The sequence below is a fragment of the Misgurnus anguillicaudatus genome, chromosome 11, assembly GCF_027580225.2.
Source record: "Misgurnus anguillicaudatus chromosome 11, ASM2758022v2, whole genome shotgun sequence".
In the NCBI taxonomy this organism is placed as follows: Eukaryota; Metazoa; Chordata; class Actinopteri; order Cypriniformes; family Cobitidae; genus Misgurnus; species Misgurnus anguillicaudatus.
The window spans coordinates 26,512,544-26,535,257 of NC_073347.2; the positions used below are offsets into that span (position 1 = coordinate 26,512,544).

Sequence of the window (22,714 nt, forward strand, 5' to 3'; positions counted from 1 at the left end):
TGACATTGTAGTCCATGCTTGCCTAAGAGTGGTCCAGCACAAAACAATAAAAACATCAGCGAAAGCATGGACACGAACATCTGAAGAGACGTTCTGAGGTTTCTGTGTTGCCCCTAAAAGAATCCCACTATTCATGTGATTGCACGATCATGGTTGGAGAAATTACTGAGGAATTTGAGAATATGAGCACGCTTGCAAAAAAAAAAAAGAATTTGAGCCCTGTTTAAGGGGGGAAGAGCATTTTGCATCAGACATCAAAAGCAGAGCTTAGGTCAGTTTCTGGATGGGATGGAAACTAGCTAATAGGAGTCTTGTGGAATGGCTTAAAGTGTTTGGAAGAGTTTATTATGTGAAGATGGATCGTATTCGAACGCCAGCCAAGGTGAAAGACCCTTTGACCTCAGCAATTCCTATATGAGATGGAAACCATTTGCACATTTGATGTTTAATGTGACCTATTTATTTATTTATCACTCAAAATGTGTCCATACATCTCTATGCACAAATTCTCTTTATAAATCCTGACACATAACTATGACTCAATAAATACTTTGTAAAGATAATGCAGGGATCGACTTCACTGTTTGTCACCAAAACATTTAAGGGATACAACAGGACATTATATGCTGTATGAATTCTGTTCATACCAGCTAGATATGTATGCTTGTGTACATGGGAACCTGCACATTAACCAATATACTAATAATACCCAATAGCTATCCAAAGATCCTGAGAAGAGAGGGTTACCGACCACATTTTGGGAATAATACAAGCATGCAAAACTCGATTGTTTTTGTTTTGTAAAGTGGAGGTTAAAATGTAGCATGGTGATTCCTGACATGGTATCCCTTTATGAAATAGATTATTTCCCTTTAATTCCTCATAGCAAAATTAAGCAGATGCCAAATATGTCTAGATAACCCAAGTCATATAGATGTTATACAAAAAGAACCATGAAGAGTTATGTGGTTATTATCTTGGGTGTTATTATTTTTTCACTTTCAAACCAAAGAGCCAGAAATTTCGCTCCGCTGTGTTGAAAGTCCAAACACACAGCCACTGTTTCCCATTGTGTGCAGTAATACTTTGTTCTGCTCAATCCGTACAAAAAGTTCAAAAGTTTCACAGTATGTCCAACATCCTCGACTCAGAACTCTCTGGCCTCCTCAAACTGTTTGTAGTAGTCCTCATCCTGGGGGTTCTCTGCACATTTTTGGCCATTATTTGGAGGTCGAGCCTGGTTGTAGCGACTCCAGTCGCCTTTGCAGATGATCCACGGCAGGATGTCCACCTTGTAGTGCAGGTCAGCAGAGAACTCCGTGCTGATGAGGTTTGGCGTTCCGGCTCCTTTGCCGCGGGTGATGAGCTTCATGCTGTCGTCATAGCAGCAGTGCTGGGCGGCCAGCGTGGTGGATTCCAGCGTGAGCATGGAGCGGATGCAGTAGCGCGCGGTGGGTTTGTAGATCTCCAGTTTTTCCTTCGGCCCGCTGGCGTCCTTCCAACGGAAGTTACGTCTTGTGATGGCATCGTGGACGTCTGCTGTACTGTAGGCCACCTCGGTTGGGTAAAAGCAGGGGCAGCTGGGTAGGTCGCTGGCCACTTTGCTCATGTATTTTTTGAGGAACTCGCTCTTGCAATTCATCCAGCGCTCGCAACTGTCGGTATCTGAAGAGTAGTCAACATCAGAATCATCAGTTTTAAGGTTCATGTAAATATGTGCAGCGTGAAAGGTTATGGATTATGGTGATGTTAAATTAAAAAATCCCAACTCACCCACTCCGAAGAGCTCTGTTGCATTAAACTCCTCTGTGCCGGCCAGCAGACTGACTTCTGTCGCAGCTGTCTTGAAGGCATCTTCAATCCCTGCATAAACACAAGCAGTCAACTAAGAACCAGCACATATGCCATGTGTAATTTACAAAGAGTTTGCTTTTATAACCAGTCTCACCTGGACAGTTGGGCATGTCACACGTCCGCGACTCCGTGGCGGTGCAGGCATAGCCACACGACCGGGTCCGCTTCTGGTTGCCATTTCCACAGGTCACACTGCACGGCGACCAACCACTCCAGTCACCGTCCCCGTCTATGTAGTCTGTCAGAGCCAAAATAATAAAGAATCAAAATTCACAGCCACTGACAGTTTGAAATTGATGGTGCTCGGGCACGAGTTGTGTTCATAGCTCCATTTGTCCCACTGTGTAAATCTGATTCAGACCGTATGTTTCGGATACCTGAGGCACACAAACCCCATCCGCTGGCTGTACTATTAGCATACCTCTCTAATTGGCTGATCCACATGGGAATGAGCCAGGACTTAATACTTATGCCGACTTCCAGCTACTTTTTTAAACAACTCAACCTGTCATTCAATGAGTACAACGGTTACTTTATTAAACGTCAAACACCAATGACAATTTGGGAGAGGTAGTGTATTCTCACAAATATGTGAAATATTTGATTGGAATTTTTCAATTCTAAATATGTGGTTACATGTATATATGAGGAGTTCAGATGCAAAACCCTCTAAGTGCTTCTGACATGTTTCTGGTAATTGAGCATTTTTTAATCAGGTTCATATGCTTAAGCTTAGTAATTTCACTTTAATGGCAATGAAGCCAGTAACAGAAATGCCTTATTTTTTTTACAAATGTCACTTTAGGCATTTCATTGGTATTTAACAAATGTGACGGTATCTAGCTACAAAACCCTCTAAGTGCATGCAAGCTTTGGCAAAAACCTCCACTCCAAAAAAAAATCACTTCTTTGGACAAGACAGTAAACCATTGCAAAATCACTAAAAATGCTACACTGAAAAAAATACTTTTTATCTAGTGTTTTTTTGTTTTTAGTAGAAATATCTAAAAATTCTTAAAACAAAATGCATTTTCTTGATGGGCAAAATTACCTAAAAAAATAAGTCTAGGTTTAAATAAAAAAATATAAAGGGGACATATCATGAAAATCTGACTTTTTCCATGTTTAAGTGCTATAATTGGGTCCCCAGTGCTTTTATCAACCTAGAAAATGGGAAAAAAAATCAACCCAGTACCTTAGTTTTGGTAAACCTTTCTTTGCAAGCATGTCAAAAAATAGCTCATTGAAATTTGGCTCCCCTTGTGATGTCAGAAGGGGATCTTTTTACAATAATAGCACAACTATCACTGTCATCAGTGTTTGCATGTCATCAGCTCATTTTTGCTTGCATCTACAAAGTGGCAATTTTAACATGCTATAATAAATTATCTGTGAGGTATTTTGAGCTTAAACTTCACATACGGACTCTGGGGACACCAAAGATTTATTTTGCATCTTTAAAAAAATCTCATAATATGACCCCTTTAAGTGAATTTGTGCTTAAAACAAGCAAATAATCTGCCAATGGGGTAAGAATTGTTTTCTTGAATTTAGTGTTTAAGAAAAAAGTTAACTTATTTAGAGTTTTTTACCCCTTTGGCAGTTTTTTTTTAATTTACAAATTTACTTACATTTTATATTGTTTGTCTAAAAACTTGACTTATTTTCTTATGTCATTTTGCTTATCAAGAAAATGCATCTTTATTTAAAGGTGCCGTGTGTCATTTTTAGAAGGATCTCTTGACAGAAATGCAAAATAATATACAAAAGTATATTATCATAATGAACAGTTATGTGTTTATTACCTTAGAACGAGACCTTTTTATCTACATACACAGAGGGTCCCCTTACATGGAAGTAGCAATTTTGTGTCGCCATTTTTCTACAGAAGCTCTTAATGGAATTTTTTTTACAAAGTTGTCTCCGACGATTACATGTTTGTCCGGTGGCGGCTACCATAGCTTCTCTATGTGTTTCAAAAGCGAGGGGTGAGCAGTGGACTGAGCCGTTGGTTGCAATTCGCATCCTCACCACTAGATGCCGCTAAAGTCTACACACTGCACCTTTAAGAATGTTTAGATATTGCTACTGAAATCAAGACAGAAAACTAAATAAAAAAGTCATTTTTTGCAATTTAGAAACATTGCAAATAATGAATGTCAGACTCCGAATGAAAAAAGAGAAACTGAACCACACATTAAGGCGAGCTGTGATCCATGTCACTGCCACATTGCGTTTGTATTCAGGCCCAAGTACTCAAAGGTAACCAAGTCTAAATGTAAACAACGGTCGTTTCACACACCATATTCCATCAAATTAATCTTCGTGTACTTAGAGGACTCATTGTGGCATTTAACCGATTCTGCCAACAAAGCAGTATTTCTGAATGGCCTGAGGAATAAACCACCGTTTTTCATTATTTTACTATGTTCTTACCTCAGCTTAGACAAAATAATACATACCTATATATTTTTTAATGCGTTTACTTAATCTTTTTACAGCGTGTTGTGAATGTTAGCATTTAGCCTAGCCCCATTCATTCCTTAGGATCCAAACAGGGATGAATTTAGAAGCCACCAAACACTTTCATGTTTTCCCTATTTAAAGACTGTCACATGAGCAGTAAAATAAAACGTGGCGATTTTTTTAAGCGGGTAAAAATGAGAACTATATTGTATGGCGGAAGAGCACTTAGTTTGCAGCACTTCAACCTCGGCGCTCTGTGTTTTCCTCTTAGCAGATTTGAAGTGAAAATATTTGATGAAAATAAAATATACTTAAGCAATATCGCTCGAGTAGGAGTGCGATACAGCTCTATATCATCACGACTCCGAGAGCGATATTGCTTTTATACAACAGTTCGACGGCACACGTTTGAAAAACGAAAACTAGAAAACAACAACGGAGTTATTTTAAAAGCCTCTTTGTTTGAGAACTACTTCTTCTGCCACGGATTTGAGGGAGGCCAGAATGACAGGTAACACTTTCGGCTGCTTTGAATCTCATAATAACTCAATGGACAGAAAAGCTGTTACTTTATATTACCGTTTCTTGGTCACAAAGTGTAGTTTTAAGATTAGTTCAGTCGAGAATGTATATGTATTATATTTAAATCTGCAGTCGATTAGTAAAGATAGCGCCTGTTTAAACGTTTGCTTAGTGAGATTCGGTACGAATGAGAACCAAAGCATGAGCGGACGTCAGTGTTCACTCGCCCTGCTGACCACCGCCCTCTCTGGGCTACATCTCTGACAGGGATTCCCTGGCTCTCATGTTGGCCTTGGTTGTTTATGATCGTCAAAATGAGATCAAATCAGCAGTATTTGGTGTCATGATAAAACTATTACTTGTTATTGTTTTGGCGCGAGGTAAAAGTTAATAAAACTATACTTGTATAACGTTACTATTGCTTTCTCATTTATTCTTAACGCGATACGAGCACTCGATTATTATTATTAAACTTTGTTCTTGTCAGTACTATATAAAACGTTTTTTTATAAGTGTCAGAGAGATGTTTTTGCATGCTGCTTATAAATATATCAGTGGCGATATCTCATAACATGTTTTAATAGTCACGTCACGATAAAGTAAGTTAAATGATCAATGTCCATAATTAAAAGCTGCGGTGCTTACCTGCAGTTCCACGGTGTTTTCGCGTTCTGATAAGAGATATAGCTCCAGAAAAAAAACGAGTGTTTATATTCCTCTTTCCAAGTGTTAATCGTCCACACGATGTGACAAGGCATTACTCCCATTAACTTCAACGTAACATCCAAGAGCGCTGATCTTTGACGGAATAATAACTTCCGATTGGGGATTCACAGACTGATTTATGAGCTAGTGAACTAATGAGACACACGGAGAGTGATTCAAAACAGGGCGTCTGTGTTTTTCCATTCAGAGATGAGCCTGTTTAGGACCTCCATTCACTAGGTGGCGGAATGATACGAAAGGTGAAGCGGTTACAGTGCCGTTATCAGCACAATATCGCATAGCTCTTAGCCAATCAGATTCGAGAACCAGAAAGAACTGTTGTATAATATGTGCTAAGAGCATTCGGTTAATATCATTATTGTCATAGAGGCTTTTGCATTCAAGCTCCTCATTTATATAACTTAGTATAACCATATAGGAATGTATATATTGTGGTTAGACAATCCGTCTGACCACAATCTATATCCATTTCTCCTCATGAAAAAAAAGATTTTGCTTTTAAAAGCCCCGTCACCAGCTCGGTGCCTACAAACCACACGGTCACAGTCGAGTGCAGCCCAACACACAGGCAACAACATGTTTGAAACCCACACGACCCAGAGTTACATGAACACACCACTAATGCGAACTAATATGCCAATCAACAACACTTAAGGCAAAACCATACAACTTGTGTTGGTCATGAAGAATGGCCACAGAAAATACTCAGTATTTGGGTCTGGTATCACCGTAATGCATTGATCAAAGACAATTCCTCTAAGGCATAAAGGGTTTAAGCGAGTGATGACAGGGTAAGAATGTGTTTGACAGGAAGTCTGATCTCTGGCGGTTACACATATTCAGAAATGAGAGAAGGAGAGGTTTTAGTCTACAAGCAACAGATGCTCTGGATTCTCTCATTCCTACACTACGCCACACAGACATCTGTCCCTTACAAGTGCAAAATATACAATGACAAACTCTTAAAGATGCTCTTCTTCTGTTATAGTGACAGCTCAAACCATTTCTAATGTTTAACAAGAATTTAGGACTATGGAGTGTGCAAAGATGTTAACTGGAGGTGTGCCGTAACGTACCATATTCTGTTTGGGTTCTGCTCCCTGTGCCGGCAGCTCCTCTCCGTTCCCAGTCTCCAAGCGGCTTGAGGAAGTTGCTATCTTCTGTTTTGCTCTCGTAGGGGTAATCCTGTTCATCCGGCCCCTTTGGGGTCGACGCGGAGGATGAGGAAGAAGAACGTTGCCACCAGTTCCTCCAGTTCGTGGCTGCCCAGCCTGGTTTGTTTTCTTTACGCATTCCTTTTTCTGGCTCTGAACCTTCCAGACTGTCCACCACTTCTATGGTAACCTAAGAAGACAAGAAGGAGAAGATAATTGTTATTTTTGCTGTTATGAAGTATAACATTGTGCTCCTGTAGCTCAATTGTATTGCATTGCATTAAAAAGGTCTTGGGTTCGACCCCTTTCATCTTGTAAAAAAATTCATATTGGTGCATAAATTATTTTTAATTATATAATGAAATCTTACTATGACTCGCACTCCACATTCAGTAGGGGAGAGCGGGGCACAACCTAACGCTTTTTGGTTTTGGCTCAATCATTCAAAAAATATTTGAGATTGATTAATTATATTTGTACACAAGCAACACACACATCTCTGCTACAAATGAACATTTTAAGTTGGTTTCTAGTACTTTTTTACACCAAATGTGACAGAAGTGCAAACGTTACAACTTACCCCATAGGTGGGGTTAATTGTAACAGACAGGGGGTTAGTTGTAACACTTGCTAAAAATTAAGTTTGCAGGCAAATATTTCAATACTATTTTGTATATACTTGAAGTGGATATTGTTTATATATCTGCCTATAATAGACAAGTATTCACACTGTATTCATTCATTCAGCCCTTTTCTAACAATAGTTCAATTATAAATGGATACAAATGTGAGAAAAAGCAACACAATTATGACAAATCATTTTTATATGTGACTCAGTCTGTAATAACCCCTTATCAAATTCTGAGATAATGAGGATCAAAGTCTGATTTTAGCCATTCATTTCATTATGATTTTAATATTTGACGTGACCTTATTTAATCAATATTAATGATATGAACAAAAATAAATTTGAGACACAATTTTTGATAAGACAGGCACATTTATTTTGTTGGCAGCCAGCAATCATTCGTGTGTAGTTAGCCTATTTAAAACAACGGCAAGAATTACGCTAACGTTAGCGGTTTTCATATTGTAAGTGCTGAGGGGTTAGTTATAACACAGCGTTACAATTAACCCCGCTGGGTCAAAATATTTACAAGCCCACCAAAAAAGTTTCTAAGAGCTGCAGACATATTTCAAAACGATGCTATGTTTTAGTCAACAAGACACTGATTAATATGACATAACATTGGATTTGGTATCTTACACACCCAACTTAGAAACCGAAAAAAAAAACATATGATAAAAAAATTTACTTACATGCCACCAAAACACTCGTTCATCAATAACTCTCTGGAAAAACATTATACATTTCCAAAAATGTACGGGAGATCGTCTTTTGGTAGCGTGAAAAAAATATCGGGAAACCAAAATGCTCAACCTTGTGCAACAATGTAAACAGTCCATGTTACAACTAACCCCGCATTAGTTTTTGCCACGTGCACCCCAACATTCAGAAGAATGCAGCCAACACACATACTGGTAAAATGCATAGTTTGAAGTCGCCTGAATACCATCTGAATACCACCGTCACTGTACTGTATTACTATCACAATAAACAGTAATTTCACGCAGAATGCCGAAATTACAAATCCTGCATCAATCCTTTTCATTTTTAAATCGTATTTATTTATTTGCACATGTTAAAAATAATCATACAGATGAAGTGTGTTTGTTGTACTGTGAGATGGCTTTGTGAGGGGCAATGTGTGATCTGGTGGAGGGTCCAGATGGATCTCGGTTTAGGTCATGGTCCACAGCTCACTCTGAGAGCTTGCAGTGACACCCCCACCCCATCCAAACACATCACAAGCAACATGTGCCTCGCAGATTGGGGCATGGGGGCGGGCTTTCCCTCTTCAAGCCCTCTCTCTCTCTTGCCCGCTCTATCCACCTAAACATCAAGTTCAAAGGGCCTCTCAGCCTCTTTAAGACCATGAAAGCCAGATGATGCCTTGGATCAAAGATACCCATGCCCCCTTAAACCCCCTCACACACATTCACTCATTGACTTGCTCCCTTCCATCTTTGGACATTGATACTTTTTATCTACTCTGGGATTTTTTGGATATGATTCCCAGGCTTTTGCTTCTGATGTGGACCGAGCCCAGTGTGTTAGCTGGCAGGTGGATGTTATTGAAGTGTTGTTTGAATTGTGTGTATGCATATGTGTGAGTAAAATAAAATGTGGGGACCAAAGACTTGAATAGAGGTGCTGATGTGCAACAGGGCTTATTGCCACTTGTGTGGGTGTGTGTCAACATTTGGCTTTATTGTGGAGTTGGTCAGCCATGTCTCCTTTAAAACTCTTTGCGTTTGTCTATGTATCTGCATTAAAATTTCAATGCAGTTGCATACTTTTGTAACATTTTTCGCAACATGCAGTAACAGTGATTAATTTACTTATCAGACCCTTCCATTCAATCAGACCCCAAAAGTGGTAACACCAGGTGTAAACCCTACAAAAAAACAAGGTTTTCGAAGCTGCGGTCACACTGCACTTTTCATTTAATTGACTGCATCAGACCGGAAATACGAGTTTCACATTTCGCTGCTTCTCTAATGTTTAACTTTGGTGAACTTTGAACCTGCAAATTCATATCATGTGAAGGCAAGGTTGACAAATAGATAATCGATACATAAAAGCGTGCCGTGAGGAAAAACAGAAGCGCACAATCCTATTTTGTGAAATAATAATAAAAGCAACCATAACGGTACATTCACACGGGGCGAAAGCGTTAACGCTTGACGGAAGGCTTGTCTGAAGCGTGGCCAACAGCCAATCACAGTGGTCGTAACACATGCTCTAGTCTTCCATAAACGTAATTGGGTGGCTCTGCCTAGGTTATTTGCATAAGGCGATCTGATTGGGTGACGCACGCGTTGCTACTTGAAAAGTTGAGAAATGTTCAACTTCTGCCGCGAGCAACGGCACTGACGTGTTGCAGACGGATCCACAATTCAGTTCGGCAACGCATGACGTCATCTATTAAAAGTGAATGGGAAGCGTTAATGCTTGTTTGAATAAAAAACGACTTGATGTCACATATTGTTGCTGCAAGGATCTGTGTAGAAATTTAGCTGAAATGCTTAAAGTCTAGTGTGACCACTGCATAATAGGAGAGCATTCGTTCATACCTGTATATTAGGGTTCTGTTTATTTATGTCAGCTTTGGAAAGATCAGGAAAGTTCTGCAGGTCCAGCAGAAAAGCTCCCGGGCCGTCTCTCTGCAAGCTGCCTCCTGTTACATGACTCTGTACCCATGGTTGAGATGCTGAACTGTGAGCCACTCTGGACTGTCTGGTCCCAGAACTGCTTTCTGCATTGACATTATTCTGTGTTAAACAACAATTGAAACAACATAAAATATTAGACAGTTGCCAAACAGTCAATTTTATGTCTTGATTTATTCTGAAAAAGATAAATTATGCAGGAAGTTTTTGGTGCTTTTCCATCACATAGAACGGCTCGGTACAGCACACTTTTGGAGGGTTTTCCAAACACTTTCCCAAACTCCCGTTTTAAGCAGTGGATGTTTTTCACAGCTAAAAGGGAGTTTTGGTACTTGTACAACAAAGCACAGATGAAGACATCACTTGGTTTGCTCAACGGCGCACGAGGGTAAGCTAATCTTGCATTTAGCAATGACGCTAGTAGCGACGATTCTCTCTGACCAATCATTGACCTGCACAGTTTACACGTCACATTTTAGTATCAGTATGGCTCGCTTGGATCCTTAACCAAGGTGCTACTAAAACAATATCAGGTGCTAGGTACTGTTTAAAGGAACACTCCACTTTTTTGGAAAATATGCTAATTTTCTAGCTCCCCTAGAGTTAAACATTTGATTTTTACTGTTTTGGAATCCATTCAGTTTCAATTTCATAACCAAAAAGTTTCAATATTTTTTCTGCTTAAAACTTGACTCCTCTGTAGTTATATCGTGTACTAAGCCTGATGGAAAATTAAAAGTTGCGATTTTCTAGGCAAATATGGTTAGGAACTATACTCTCATTCTGGTTTAATAATCAAGGACTTTGCTGCCGTACTATGGCTGCAGCAGGCACAATGATATTATGCAGCGCCTGAATATACTCCACTTGGTAACTTTCAATAGCAGTAGACTATTTTTGGACACTACGTAATATATAGAAAATCGCAACTTTTAATTTTCCGTTGGTCTTAGTACACGATGTAACTACAGAAGAGTCAAGTTTTAAATAGGAAAAATATTGAAACTCTTTGGTTATTTTTTAGCGCGATTCTAATGGTCTAATCAGATTCTATGGATTATGCTAAGCTATGCTAAAAGTGCTAGCGCCAGACCCGGAGATCGGCTGAATGGATTCCAAAACGGTAAAAATTAAATGTTTAACTCTAGGGGAGCTGGAAAATGAGCATATTTTTTTAAAAAGTGGAGTGTCCCTTTTAGGGGAACCCCCCAAAAATGTATCTGCCCTTATGAAAAATAACTATGGTTTTACTACAGTTAAAAAAAACATGGTTAATCTAGTTTTCTAAAACCATAGTTAAGCCATGTTTAGTGTAGTAAAACCATGGTTTTGCTAACAGTAATCAATTTACAACAAACATGGTTAATTTTCGTAAAGGGTGTATCGAGTCGCACAGAGCCATGCTATCTCATGGAAAAGCACCATACCTGTATGTAACCTTTTATAAAAGAATAAAAGCTCACTGACAGGAAAAGGTTGAGGTAAAGCATGCATGGTTCAATGCCTTTAGGAAAATTAACCATGGTTTTTAAATGTATTGATTACAAGTGGCAAAACCATTTTTTTTTTATAGCACAACAATAGTTATTTTTGTAACCATGGTTTAATTATATTAACTATGGTGTTTTGGTTTTAACTGCAGAAGTACCATAGTTATTTTTCATATTTCTAGAAAAATAGTGTATTACATAGTGTAAATACACTATGTAATACACTATTTTTCTAGAAATATGAAAAATGTTTCTAGCTAGTTATGTATGGTAGAGATGGAAGCAAGCTGGTCATCTATATTAGATGGTTCAAACTGTTCTATATGTAAGCAATAAGGTACGAGAGGCTGTGCTGTATCGTGAATAAGTAACGGCTGAAGGGCGTTGTTAGGCACGACGCGAAGCGGAGTGCCTGCAACCCCTTCAGCCGTTACTTATTCACGATACATCACTTGCCTCGAGTACCTTATTGCTTTTATAAAACGGTTACCACACAATATTAAAGTAAAAAAAATATTAGTGCCACTTTCATGAAGTTAAATTAATAAAAGCATTCCTTCCGCTAGAAAAAATAGTCCCTGAATGCAAACAACAACATGAAAGTTCAAATAAAAACAACAAACTGTTCTCAGACTTTGTCTCATTATATGTTTATGTGTTGCTAAGGGTGTTGCTAAGGGCGCAGTGATATTAAATAGAACCGTTGGGTGAAGCGGTCATAGCAGTGTTTTATTGTGAATAAAGCACACCTATTGACCAATCAGAATCAAGGATTGGAACTAACCGTTTTATAAAGTATGTATAACTAGACAATTAGCTCATGGAATTGTTAGACCCCCCGGACAACAATTCATGTTCTAAACCTTACAAAACCTGACTCATATTCAACCACTACCATCTCTTTCTTTCCACTTGAAAGGTGCGACTGAAACCCAGACGCCTTTAACACTCCTTTACCCAGCCATATGTTCACGAAAAAGACCTTAAAGACAGAGATCAATGGAAACGATACTGGATTCATCTGGCTCAGCCCAGTACTGTTTGTTTACACTGGAAAAGATTAGAGACATTAGCAGCTCCACTCACTCAATCTCACCTCTGATGGCCCAATTACCCACAGGTGCTACATTGCTCCTTATCACCTCATAATATAAACACAGACTAATGTTCTGTGAGTTCTGGAGCACTTTATCAATGCTCCACAGTTTGAGATTCATCCTAAAGGTCAATAATGCATTTCACAAAGAGCCTTATGAAAAACGATGGTGATATAGAGAAGTTGGAGAGAAGTTGATTTTTCCCAGTTATCCAAAAGGGCCACACTATTGCAGTGGTAGCAGATAGGGGAGAGTGGGGGCAAAAGTAAAATTTTTCAAAAAATAAACTTAATTTTAAAAGATAATGTTATAGACAGCGATATATTTTTTTGTAGCTCAATTGGTAGAGCATTGCGTTAGCGGCACATAGGTCATGGGTTTGATTTTCACAGAACACACATACTGATCAACTATATACCTTAAAGAGCACCTATTTGGTTGGTAAGTGTGTGTATTAGTACATGTTAACAATATGCAAAGGTACAAATCCCAAAGTAAACGATGACGATAGTTATCAGCTCCGACGTAAATCGCTTTTTTTTTGGTCTACAACAAACACACGGATTGTAGGCAACAGTTTACTACCTTGGCCTGTTGACATGGACACAACAGTCATTATCATAATTTCGCCCTCTTCTGACTCACAGCCTGTAAATTGTCTATGTTTTCAGATTTAAAGAAGTCACTACTGACTAAACCATGACTCAAACACAGGTTTTGAGAGGTGCCGAGTAGTGCTTGTTGTTTGTCGTTTCTACGATCACAAATGCAGACATGGTTTTATGTTTTAGTATCCTTACCAATCTGTAACGTCCTGCTCAAGCCTCGCTGGCAAAGTTGATCCATCAACTTGGTCATCTGCAGTTTCTGGATCAGATTCGGCTTGTATTGATAAGGTAGTAAAGATGATATTAGCTACTGTCAGCATTCCATTGGGAGCTAATCTTCCAAATACGGTAAGGAGCGTAACATTTCCGGCTAACGTCAAAGGTATTCAGGCCAATCACAACGTCGTTAGCTGGCCAGTTCGCGTTTCAGTGCAAAATGAACACGTTTCAGTGACAATCATAGAGGAGCAACAATAATGTACGGTATTTGAAAAATAATGTGTTTTTTGAACCATAAACCTCGCAAACACATTGTATTACACCAAATGCACAAAATAACGTTGTTTTTAGGAATGTAATAGTTGTAAAATTTTACTTTTTAGACTGTCACCCTGACTTCTGTCTTAAGCCCTGCTTACACTAGACAATCAACATGTAAAATTTCAACCAGATATGTTCAAAAAGTGTTTTTTAATTCGCATTATCATGGATTCTGACATTCTTGCACCATTAATGTTGCTTTTATCATTACTGTACAAAATAGTATTGTGCAATCCATTTTTTCTTTCAGCTTTTCCTCTACCTGATCATCTACATATCGATCGCATGCCTTCATGTAATACGAATTTGCAGTTCAGAGTTCACCAAACTTAAACTTTGGAACGCAGCGAAATTTTTGCAATTCCGGTCTGACGCATTTGCATGTGTTTGAACGGAAGTCAGTGGAACGAAAATTGCGACCGCACCCTTAATCTAGATCAAAAGAGAGTTTGGGCACGCTGTGCCTTCTTTAATACAGTTACTGTTTTTCTATGGAGCAACCGAAATTATACAGAACGAAGACCGTATTGCAAAATTGTTGTGTGCTTTGCTTGCTGACAGAAAAATACACATTTCCCTGTCAAGGGGGGTTGAAATTGTTTTCCCTTAAGACTGCCAAGGCATGTGTTCGCTGTCACACAGGCACACAGGGGGCAATTACTCCACAATTGGACAGCTATAAGTAGCTTGTAATCATGCATACTGAGCTAGACAATAAGATCAAAGAGCACCATCAATCTTTTGTCTTTTTCCCCCTCCCTCTCCCTTTCACCCAAGCCATTTTTGCATGGCTGGCTGAGCATTACACTGCACCATAGGTTACTGTAGTGTGCAGTGCAATTCACTTGAGGTACCAACATGGACAGGGCTTCATCCAAAACTTATGGAATATCTAAGGCCCCATTTACACCTCTATCAAGTGAATAGTGTCATACACAGGGTCACTTAACATGATTTGGAGGCAGTCTGAATGTGACCACTTGGCATTTGAAGTGTAAACTCTAATGTGCGCTAATGCTTTCCCGACAACAGCACAACTCCTAGAAGTAAGAAGTCCCACACCATTCTTCAAAACCATACAAACATCTGACACCTTCCCACCATAAAAAAGCAAACATGAATGAAAGTCACCCTCCCCAAATCTACCACCCACCACCAGCACATTTCTGTCTCCACTTCCTCCTCCACACTTCCTCTTCATTCCCTCTGCTTAAGAAGCATGACACCATTTTCAATTGGGAAGCTCTCAGGGGGTCTTTCCCAAAGACTGGACAGGAAACAAGGGCTGAACACAGCGCAAAAGGCTTTTCAATGCAACACCTTTATGAAGAAATGTAACAATTAGCTTTCTGACACAGGACATTTCTTGTTGCATGGGCAGGAATGTAACAAAATACATACAAAAGTAGGCATGTAGGTCAAATTTTACGAATTGGCGGATGAAAAGCTAAAATGAGGGACCAGTCCTGACTGGTGTGAGTTTATAAAAAAATATATATATATATTTATGGTAATTTTGTGTTATTTATTACGTAAGGAATAATTGACGACAAGCCATTTAATTATTCAAAAATAATGCACACCCAGGGTGGTAATGCGGCACGACGCATTATACATTTTTTTTTTTTGTATAAATTTCTTTGTTCTGATGAACACAGAGGAAGATATTTTGAGAAATGTTTGTAACCAAACAGTTTGTGGGCCCAATTCACTTCCATAGTATTCTTTTTTTACTATAGACGGTTTCATCGGACGCACGTGATACACGTCTAGATCCGAACTTTACTTCCGGTTTGTTTTTTTAATGTTCTAACTAGTTGCTAAACTGATCTCTTGAACAAATGCATCGTCGAAAATAACAAATGTTTTGGTTTCCTAGGTTATCTATGTGTTGTTTTTTTGCTTGTTATATAAATAAACTACGTTTAAAGAACTTTGTTTTTATTTATTCTCATAGATATACATCTATGATTTATTCTTAGCGGAGTTTACCGGAAGTTACGTGCGGACCGCGACAGCCGCTTGTTTATGTTTTTACTGCTGAAACGGTCTATAGAAGTGAATGGGGTCCACGTACAGTTTGGTTACAAACATTTCTCAAAATATCTTCCTTTGTGCTCATCAGAATATATATATATATATTTATAAAATTATAATGCGTTGTGCCGCATTACCACCTTGGGTGTGCATTATTTTTGAATAATTAAATGGCTTGTGGCCAATTATTACTTACGTAATAAATAACACAAAATTACCATAAATATATATCATCATATATTTATATATATATATATATATGTGTATATATGTGTGTATATATGTGTATATATATATATTTTATAATCTCATAACAGTTTTTTTAGAAACCGATGACAGAATTTTCATTTTTGGGTGAACTATCCATTTAACCTGATATGTTTTTATTCATTTTACGTATTAGGCAGACCTTTTTATCCAAGATGATTTTGAGTGCATAACAGGGTTAAATTTTACCAGAATGTCTGTTCACTGGGATCAAACCTACAACCTTTTGCGCAGTTTTTACACAGTGCTCTACCGCTGAGCAACAGGAACACAAAATTCATACAAATTGTTTTTATTTTCAAACTATTTGCATTCCTTACTAAGCCAAACTTTGTTTTTACAATTGGTTGTGTGTATGTTTCTCAGATAAATGTGTTTTAAGATTTTCAGGTGCTTCTGTGTCCATCTGTGCCCAAAACTAAAGTCAGAAGCCCTCTCATACCTGGTTATGTCTGACACGTTCAGTGTACATTCCTGACATATTTCCAACAGCTGTCATAAACGTGTCCTCCTGAGCCGAGGGAATTCAGTCCCAAGACAGTGACCAAACTCTCCACACACTTGACCTCCAGGTTGCCTTTAAAGACCCAACTGAGATCCATTCACTCCCCTTAGCCACTAGTAAACCATTCAACAGACTGCTCTTTTGGCCAAAAGAGATCCAGATTTTCAAACCTGACTTTTGACATAAGGTGTCAAAATCTGTTCAGCTTTATCACATTTGTGAAGTATACTGTAAAAAAAATTGCTGTAATTATGCAGCTGGTTGCCAGTAACTTACAGTAAAAAATAAAGACTGAAAATGTTTCATGTTCATTTAACTTTGAACAAACTGTTGCCAGTAAATAACATAAATGTAAAATCTACAGTAAGTTACTGGCAGCTAGTTGCCAGTTATACCAAGTAATACTGTAATTTCTACAGAAATTTTTTACAGTGTACACGACCGCTACCTATGCGTATAACATTCACGCGGTGTTATGCCAATGTTTGCAGGCTGACAAAGGCATCTCGGTGTCATACTAAAAATACATCAAAAAGGCAACCGCAACCATTTTTAATGCTCCCAACAAAGCCCTGTTGATCTCAAACCCTTCTTGACCCCCTTTTCTCTGGGAGCATTACACTTGCTCGGTAAACAGATGGCACAGATATGCTTTTAGCCGAAATCTGCACAGACTCATTAAAGGCAGTTCTTTATCTGAGCTAATGGCTCCAAAGGACACGCCGAACCCAGAAACTTTTCTGCAGCCCTAAAAGTCACTTCACTATGTTTTGACATTGTAGATGAGGTTTGATGTTGGGCATCAGGATCTATATATCTCAATCTGCCTGGAGTTTATCTGCAAAGCTGCAGTTTTAACAGGATGCTTGGATGGCACTGATGAACGATAGCCTGCAGCTAGTCAACTGGAGAAAAAGACCATCGCTGATCCTACACCCCTGCTCAGTTAAACTCTGTGCCTCATGTCAAACCTGACTATACTATAAAACAATGGATGACTTAATGAAACATGAAACATAATGATGACATCCAGAGATTGTTAAAGTTGATTCCCCATAGCCCATATTCTCACTACACTGTTCGATTCAATTCAATTTTATTTACATTGCGCTTTTCACAATTGTTAATTGTTTCAAAGCAGCTTTACATTAATAGATGTAGGGAAAGCATAGAAAAGCTAATGTAACGTATACAGTAGAGAAGTAAGTTAAGCCAAATGTGGCGGACTCAGGGGATGATAAAAACCCCTAGGAGAAAAACCCTCCTGGCTAGTCCAGGGGGAAAACTCCTAGGAGGGGAAAAACCCTTGAGAGAGAGATACATATATATTTATATATATAAATACTATAAATACTATCGGGGTATGTGAACGGGTAAGCGGATTAAACTGGTTCCGCCGGTGGTCAGAATGAAATGGTCAAAAAATGGTCCCATGGCTGTCACTGGGGCAGTACATTTTAAAAAGGTCCTATACATACCTCTGAGGTACTAAAATGCACTCTTTGGTACAGGTGTGTACATCTGTGGTACTATTAGGAACTCTTTAGGTACAAAGTGTATACTGCCCCATTGAGACCCAGGGACCATTTTTTCTGGCAGTATGCAGTTAAAAAGTTAAGAAAGAAATGGTTATTTTAAGAACCTTTGATTGAAAAGTTATTTCACGCGAAAAACTTTTTAAAAAACTTTTACTCTTAAAAATACTGGTTGTTTCAAATCATGGTTGGATAAAATATGGAACTGTTGGTTTAAATTAACCTGAAAAACATTTTTTGCCTAACCAAGGGTTGAAACAAACAACCCAGCATTTAATTACATTTATGCATTTGGAAGATGCTTTTATCCAAAACGTTGAATGTAAAGCATTCAAGCTACACATTTTTCATCAGTAGTAGGTCCTGGAAATCAAACCCATAACCTTTTGTGCTTCTAACACAATCCTCTTTATAATTTTGAAAAGTGTGCTATAGGTACCTTTAATGAAAATGTAAAAAATGTAACAGTTGGAGGCAAGGTGACCATGTGGATGCTTTTCTAAAACTTATAAAGTAAAAATAAACTCACCTTCTCCACCTGTGAGTCCTTCACTGAGCTCACAGTGTCATTGCCCTGTTGAAGCGGACTGCTCCGCAACACAGTGATGTGTAGAGTCAATATCAAGAGTCCCAGCAGCAACAGAAGCTCCGCGGCCAGCCGCACCATCCTCTTCACCCGAGCGCTCTTAGGACCCTGCGGAGCTGCCGGGGTCCCGTTGCCTCCTCCTGCCGCCGCAGACACTCCGATCTCCGGATCCGCCGCGGACGAGGAGCCGCAACACCACAACGGAGCCACCTCGGGGTCCAGAAGAGCAATATTCACAGGAGAAAGAGTAACCGCCTGGAAATGATTCCCAATTACCCGACGCTTGATAGACAACACAGATCAAACCACCAATATGGTCCTGGGTGGGTGATTGTCTTTAAAATATAATAAATTTAAATAATCCCGTGGATGCTTTACTGGTGTCCAAAAGACGATTTTGAATTACCTTGATTTTGAAGTCCCACAAATATGAACTTCAATGGCAAATCCTTGTGCCATTCCAATGATTTTACATTACTTCTTGCAAATGCTTTTATAGCTATATCAAAAATTATATGAGATCAGAAGTTCACATTTCACACATCTGTGTGCAGGTAAAGCACATAAATTGTCACAAGATCGCGCAGTTTAGTGCCCCTGCAACATTTTTCTTTAAAATAAAAGCAATTAAACCTCCAAATCAAACAGATTCAGGTCCTCGTGGTTTCTCTTGTTTCACTTCCATTATAAAACTTTGGACACATTGCTGCGCTCCGGTGAGTTGCGCAAAACGCGTTGGCATCCTCCAAACGCCAGTGCGTCTTCACAGATGAAGACTCGGTCACTGGAAGCCCATCTCCAATGTGTTCAAGATCCAAAGTTTTTTCTCTCTTGAGTTTGTAACTGAGCTCTGTCTTCTGCAGGAGTTGGCGAGAGTCTTGCGCAAGACTATCCACACGCGCGCGCGCACACCTTCTGCGTAAAAATGTGCCGTTAAATAATACACGACACCGCAGCTCAGGACGTGTGTGTTCTCCTCTGTCGTTGTGTGTTTTTAGTCCAGCACAAACACAGCCAGACTCGTGCCCACGAAGCCTTTGGTGTTTTTATATACCCCCTCTTCTTTTGGTTTGCCGTCACCTCCCCTCCCTACCGATTTAACCCTTCTCGTGCCCCATCCAACACAACGCACTCATTACGGGACACTCGCGAGCGAGCTTCTTCTGTTTTGTGATCTGTTGAATACCGTAAGAATGGAATTTAAACATATTTAGGGCATATATGAATGCAAAGTGGCACAGTAAACACATATTAGAAACCATACAGAGAAGATCAGGGATGTTTTTTTCCAGTTTACATTTGTTTGTGAAAGTTTTACTTTGAAAAGAATGGTATTGATTTTTTTAAACATGGATTTTTGAGGGAAAATATTGTCACAAGGCACGAGGCAAGTTGTCACAAGGAGAGTCTGCTATTGACGGACATTGGTTTGCCATTTTTGAATACTATATAAAATAAAAAAACATCATCCACAGCATGGCTTTTACTGTACATGAAACCAAATAGCAATAATGGTAACAAAATAACACCAACTCAATCTATTTAATGAACTGTATACAATTTTTAACCATGTAACACTTGCCCAAATAAAAAAAATGTAAATTTTGTAAATGCACCTTTGGTTCCAAACCCTGTAGTTACTCTGCAAGTCTTTTTTTGCAATTTTTTAGTGATTAATTCAATTTTAGAAACTAATTAAAAGTGATTAATGGGTCATCGTTTGTAAAATCCATAATGGCTTTAGTTAGTTTGAGTGATTATAATGGTAATGAATGCACCTTAGATCCTGTTGTTAAGAACTGATGGAACGAAATGAGGGTCTATTTTCCTCCTTGTCCAAATTTCACACTTCCAGGAATGTGTGGAGTGGGGACAAGGTGTGTCACGATTTGCATTTGTTTGTTCTTCGTGGGTCGTCTGGGAGCCCACATCAAAAAGCGTGACAAATGTTTAGTTCTCATCCTGAACTTGTGTATTGCAGGGTTTACCAGAACAACTGAACGTTGATAGCTCTCTTAGTTTGATCTGTATGCCTTTACAAACTCTTTGAATCCAAGCTTTGCAGTTCGAGTGGCACACATTTCAAAGGGCGGATGAGTAAGCTGGCTGGGCCCCTTCGTTGATGGTCAATGCTTAGACAGATGTTTTCTTGGAGCAGTGTTGGTAGCAAAGCAGAAGGAAGAAGAGTTGACTGGACATCTGTTCTCCAGACTGACTGGACCCTCTGACATGAGGTTGGGGGGGGTGATGGAGAGGGGCCCATCCTGTGCGTGTCCATGTGTGTTTGTTCTTTCTGCCATTTGCGCTCTTCTGCTGAACCGTCGTTCTGTCTTACATTTTCCGATAAACAACAAGGAATTTTTCTCCGGTTGGCCTGTTACAACCAGCAAATTAAAGTTCAAGTGGTCAATCTCGGGTTAAATATCTTACTCACAGGTGAACCTTTGGATTCAAGCATATAATGTGAAGATATACGTCACCCCAAACACTTCCTGTCATTAATCAGATGACTATAAACAAGAAACTGAATTTGCTGTTGATGTTCTCAAGAAAACAGTTCACAGCCAATATTAAGATCTGTATCGAGCATTTCAATCACAAGGGAACAGCACTAAATACAATACATTTTTTTGTAATCCGTTCACTCAAACTACATTCAGCAGTTAACACAAATTCATGCTCCCATATTGCAATTGCATGCGAATCGGATAAAACACTGACATACCAACGCTATCTCACGAGAATTCGTACATATTTTATGAGTCCACATATTCATATTAATTCATACGACCACATTCGTAAATTTTGGTATGATTTGCCTTGACCCCTGTGATGTTGAGGTTAGGTGTAAGGTTTAGTTTCATTGTTGTTTTTTTCATGAGTCATATGATTTTCGATTAACTTTGTATGAAATTATACGAATTAGCCAACTCGTAAAATATGTACGATTTCTCGTGAGATCAGGCTGGACATACATACAATCAGTGTTGGGGTAACGTGCATTACGTAATAATATCACTTTTCGGAAGTAACGAGTAAAGTAACGCATTACTTTTTAAATGTACACATTACTATTTGAGTTACTTTTTCAAAAAGGTAATGCAAGTTACTTTTTTAGTTTAATTAATTTGTTAAAAAATTATGTACTGAATTAAACTAAACGTAGTCACGTTATGCACTCTAAGCGTATGCGTTCTGTGCTGGAACTGTTTGAGATGGCAGACCAGAGCTCGACATTTTTGTGATGAAATATGCAATTTCTGAATGCAGAACTTTTCAGTCATAATAAACACCTGCAAGGCCTGAAAGAGATCAAGGCTCAGCCAAGAAAAAGTGACGCAAAAGTAACTAAAAAGTAACGTAAGCATTACTTTCCATGAAAAGTAACTAAGTAACGCAATTAGTTACTTTTTTGGGAGTAACTTAATATTGTAATGCATTACTTTCAAAAGTAACTTTTTTTTGTACATGGTCGCTTTATAAATAAATACACTGTAAAAAATTGTTGTAATTATGCAGCTGGTTGCCAGTAACTTACTGTAGAAGATAAAGACTGAAAATGTTTCATGTTCATTTAACTTTGAACGAACTGTTTGCAGTAAATAACATAAATGTAAAATCTACAGTAAGTTACTGGCAACCAGCTGTCAGTAATACTGTAATCTCTACAGATTTATTTTTACAGTGTAAGGTAAGGTTTTGATCCACTTCAAATGCTGACTAGTGTATTTGGGAGAAACATTCTGCAGATTTTTTTTGTGGATTTTACATCACATTTACATATATGCATTCAACGGTTACATTACGCTTACAAGCTGCACATTTTATCACTTTGTGTGATCCCTGAACCTATGACCTTTTGCGCTGCGAACGCAATTCTCTACCAGTTGAGCTTTAGCATCAGTGCATCCCTAAAATGGCACAAAAACATCCGTTGCCTAACACACAAACATTCATTGCTTGGCATTAAGACATCTACCCTGTTCCCTGTGAGAAATCTTCATCACTATGGTGTTGGTATTCTTGAAATAAC

At 38.7% G+C, this 22,714-nt stretch overlaps 1 protein-coding gene across 1 annotated transcript; it reads right to left on the reverse strand.

Moving 5' to 3' along the window:
• Positions 1-444: 444 nt before the first annotated feature.
• ism1 (isthmin 1) lies at positions 445-19,753 on the reverse strand. Its single transcript, XM_055170589.2, has 6 exons — positions 18,625-19,753; positions 9,921-10,118; positions 6,645-6,912; positions 1,949-2,092; positions 1,774-1,863; positions 445-1,665 (listed from the first exon to the last, which is right to left on the reverse strand). The coding sequence occupies exons 1-6, from the start codon at positions 18,760-18,762 to the stop codon at positions 1,148-1,150; spliced, it is 1,356 nt and encodes a 451-aa protein (XP_055026564.1). The 5' UTR covers positions 18,763-19,753; the 3' UTR covers positions 445-1,147.
• Positions 19,754-22,714: the final 2,961 nt, after the last annotated feature.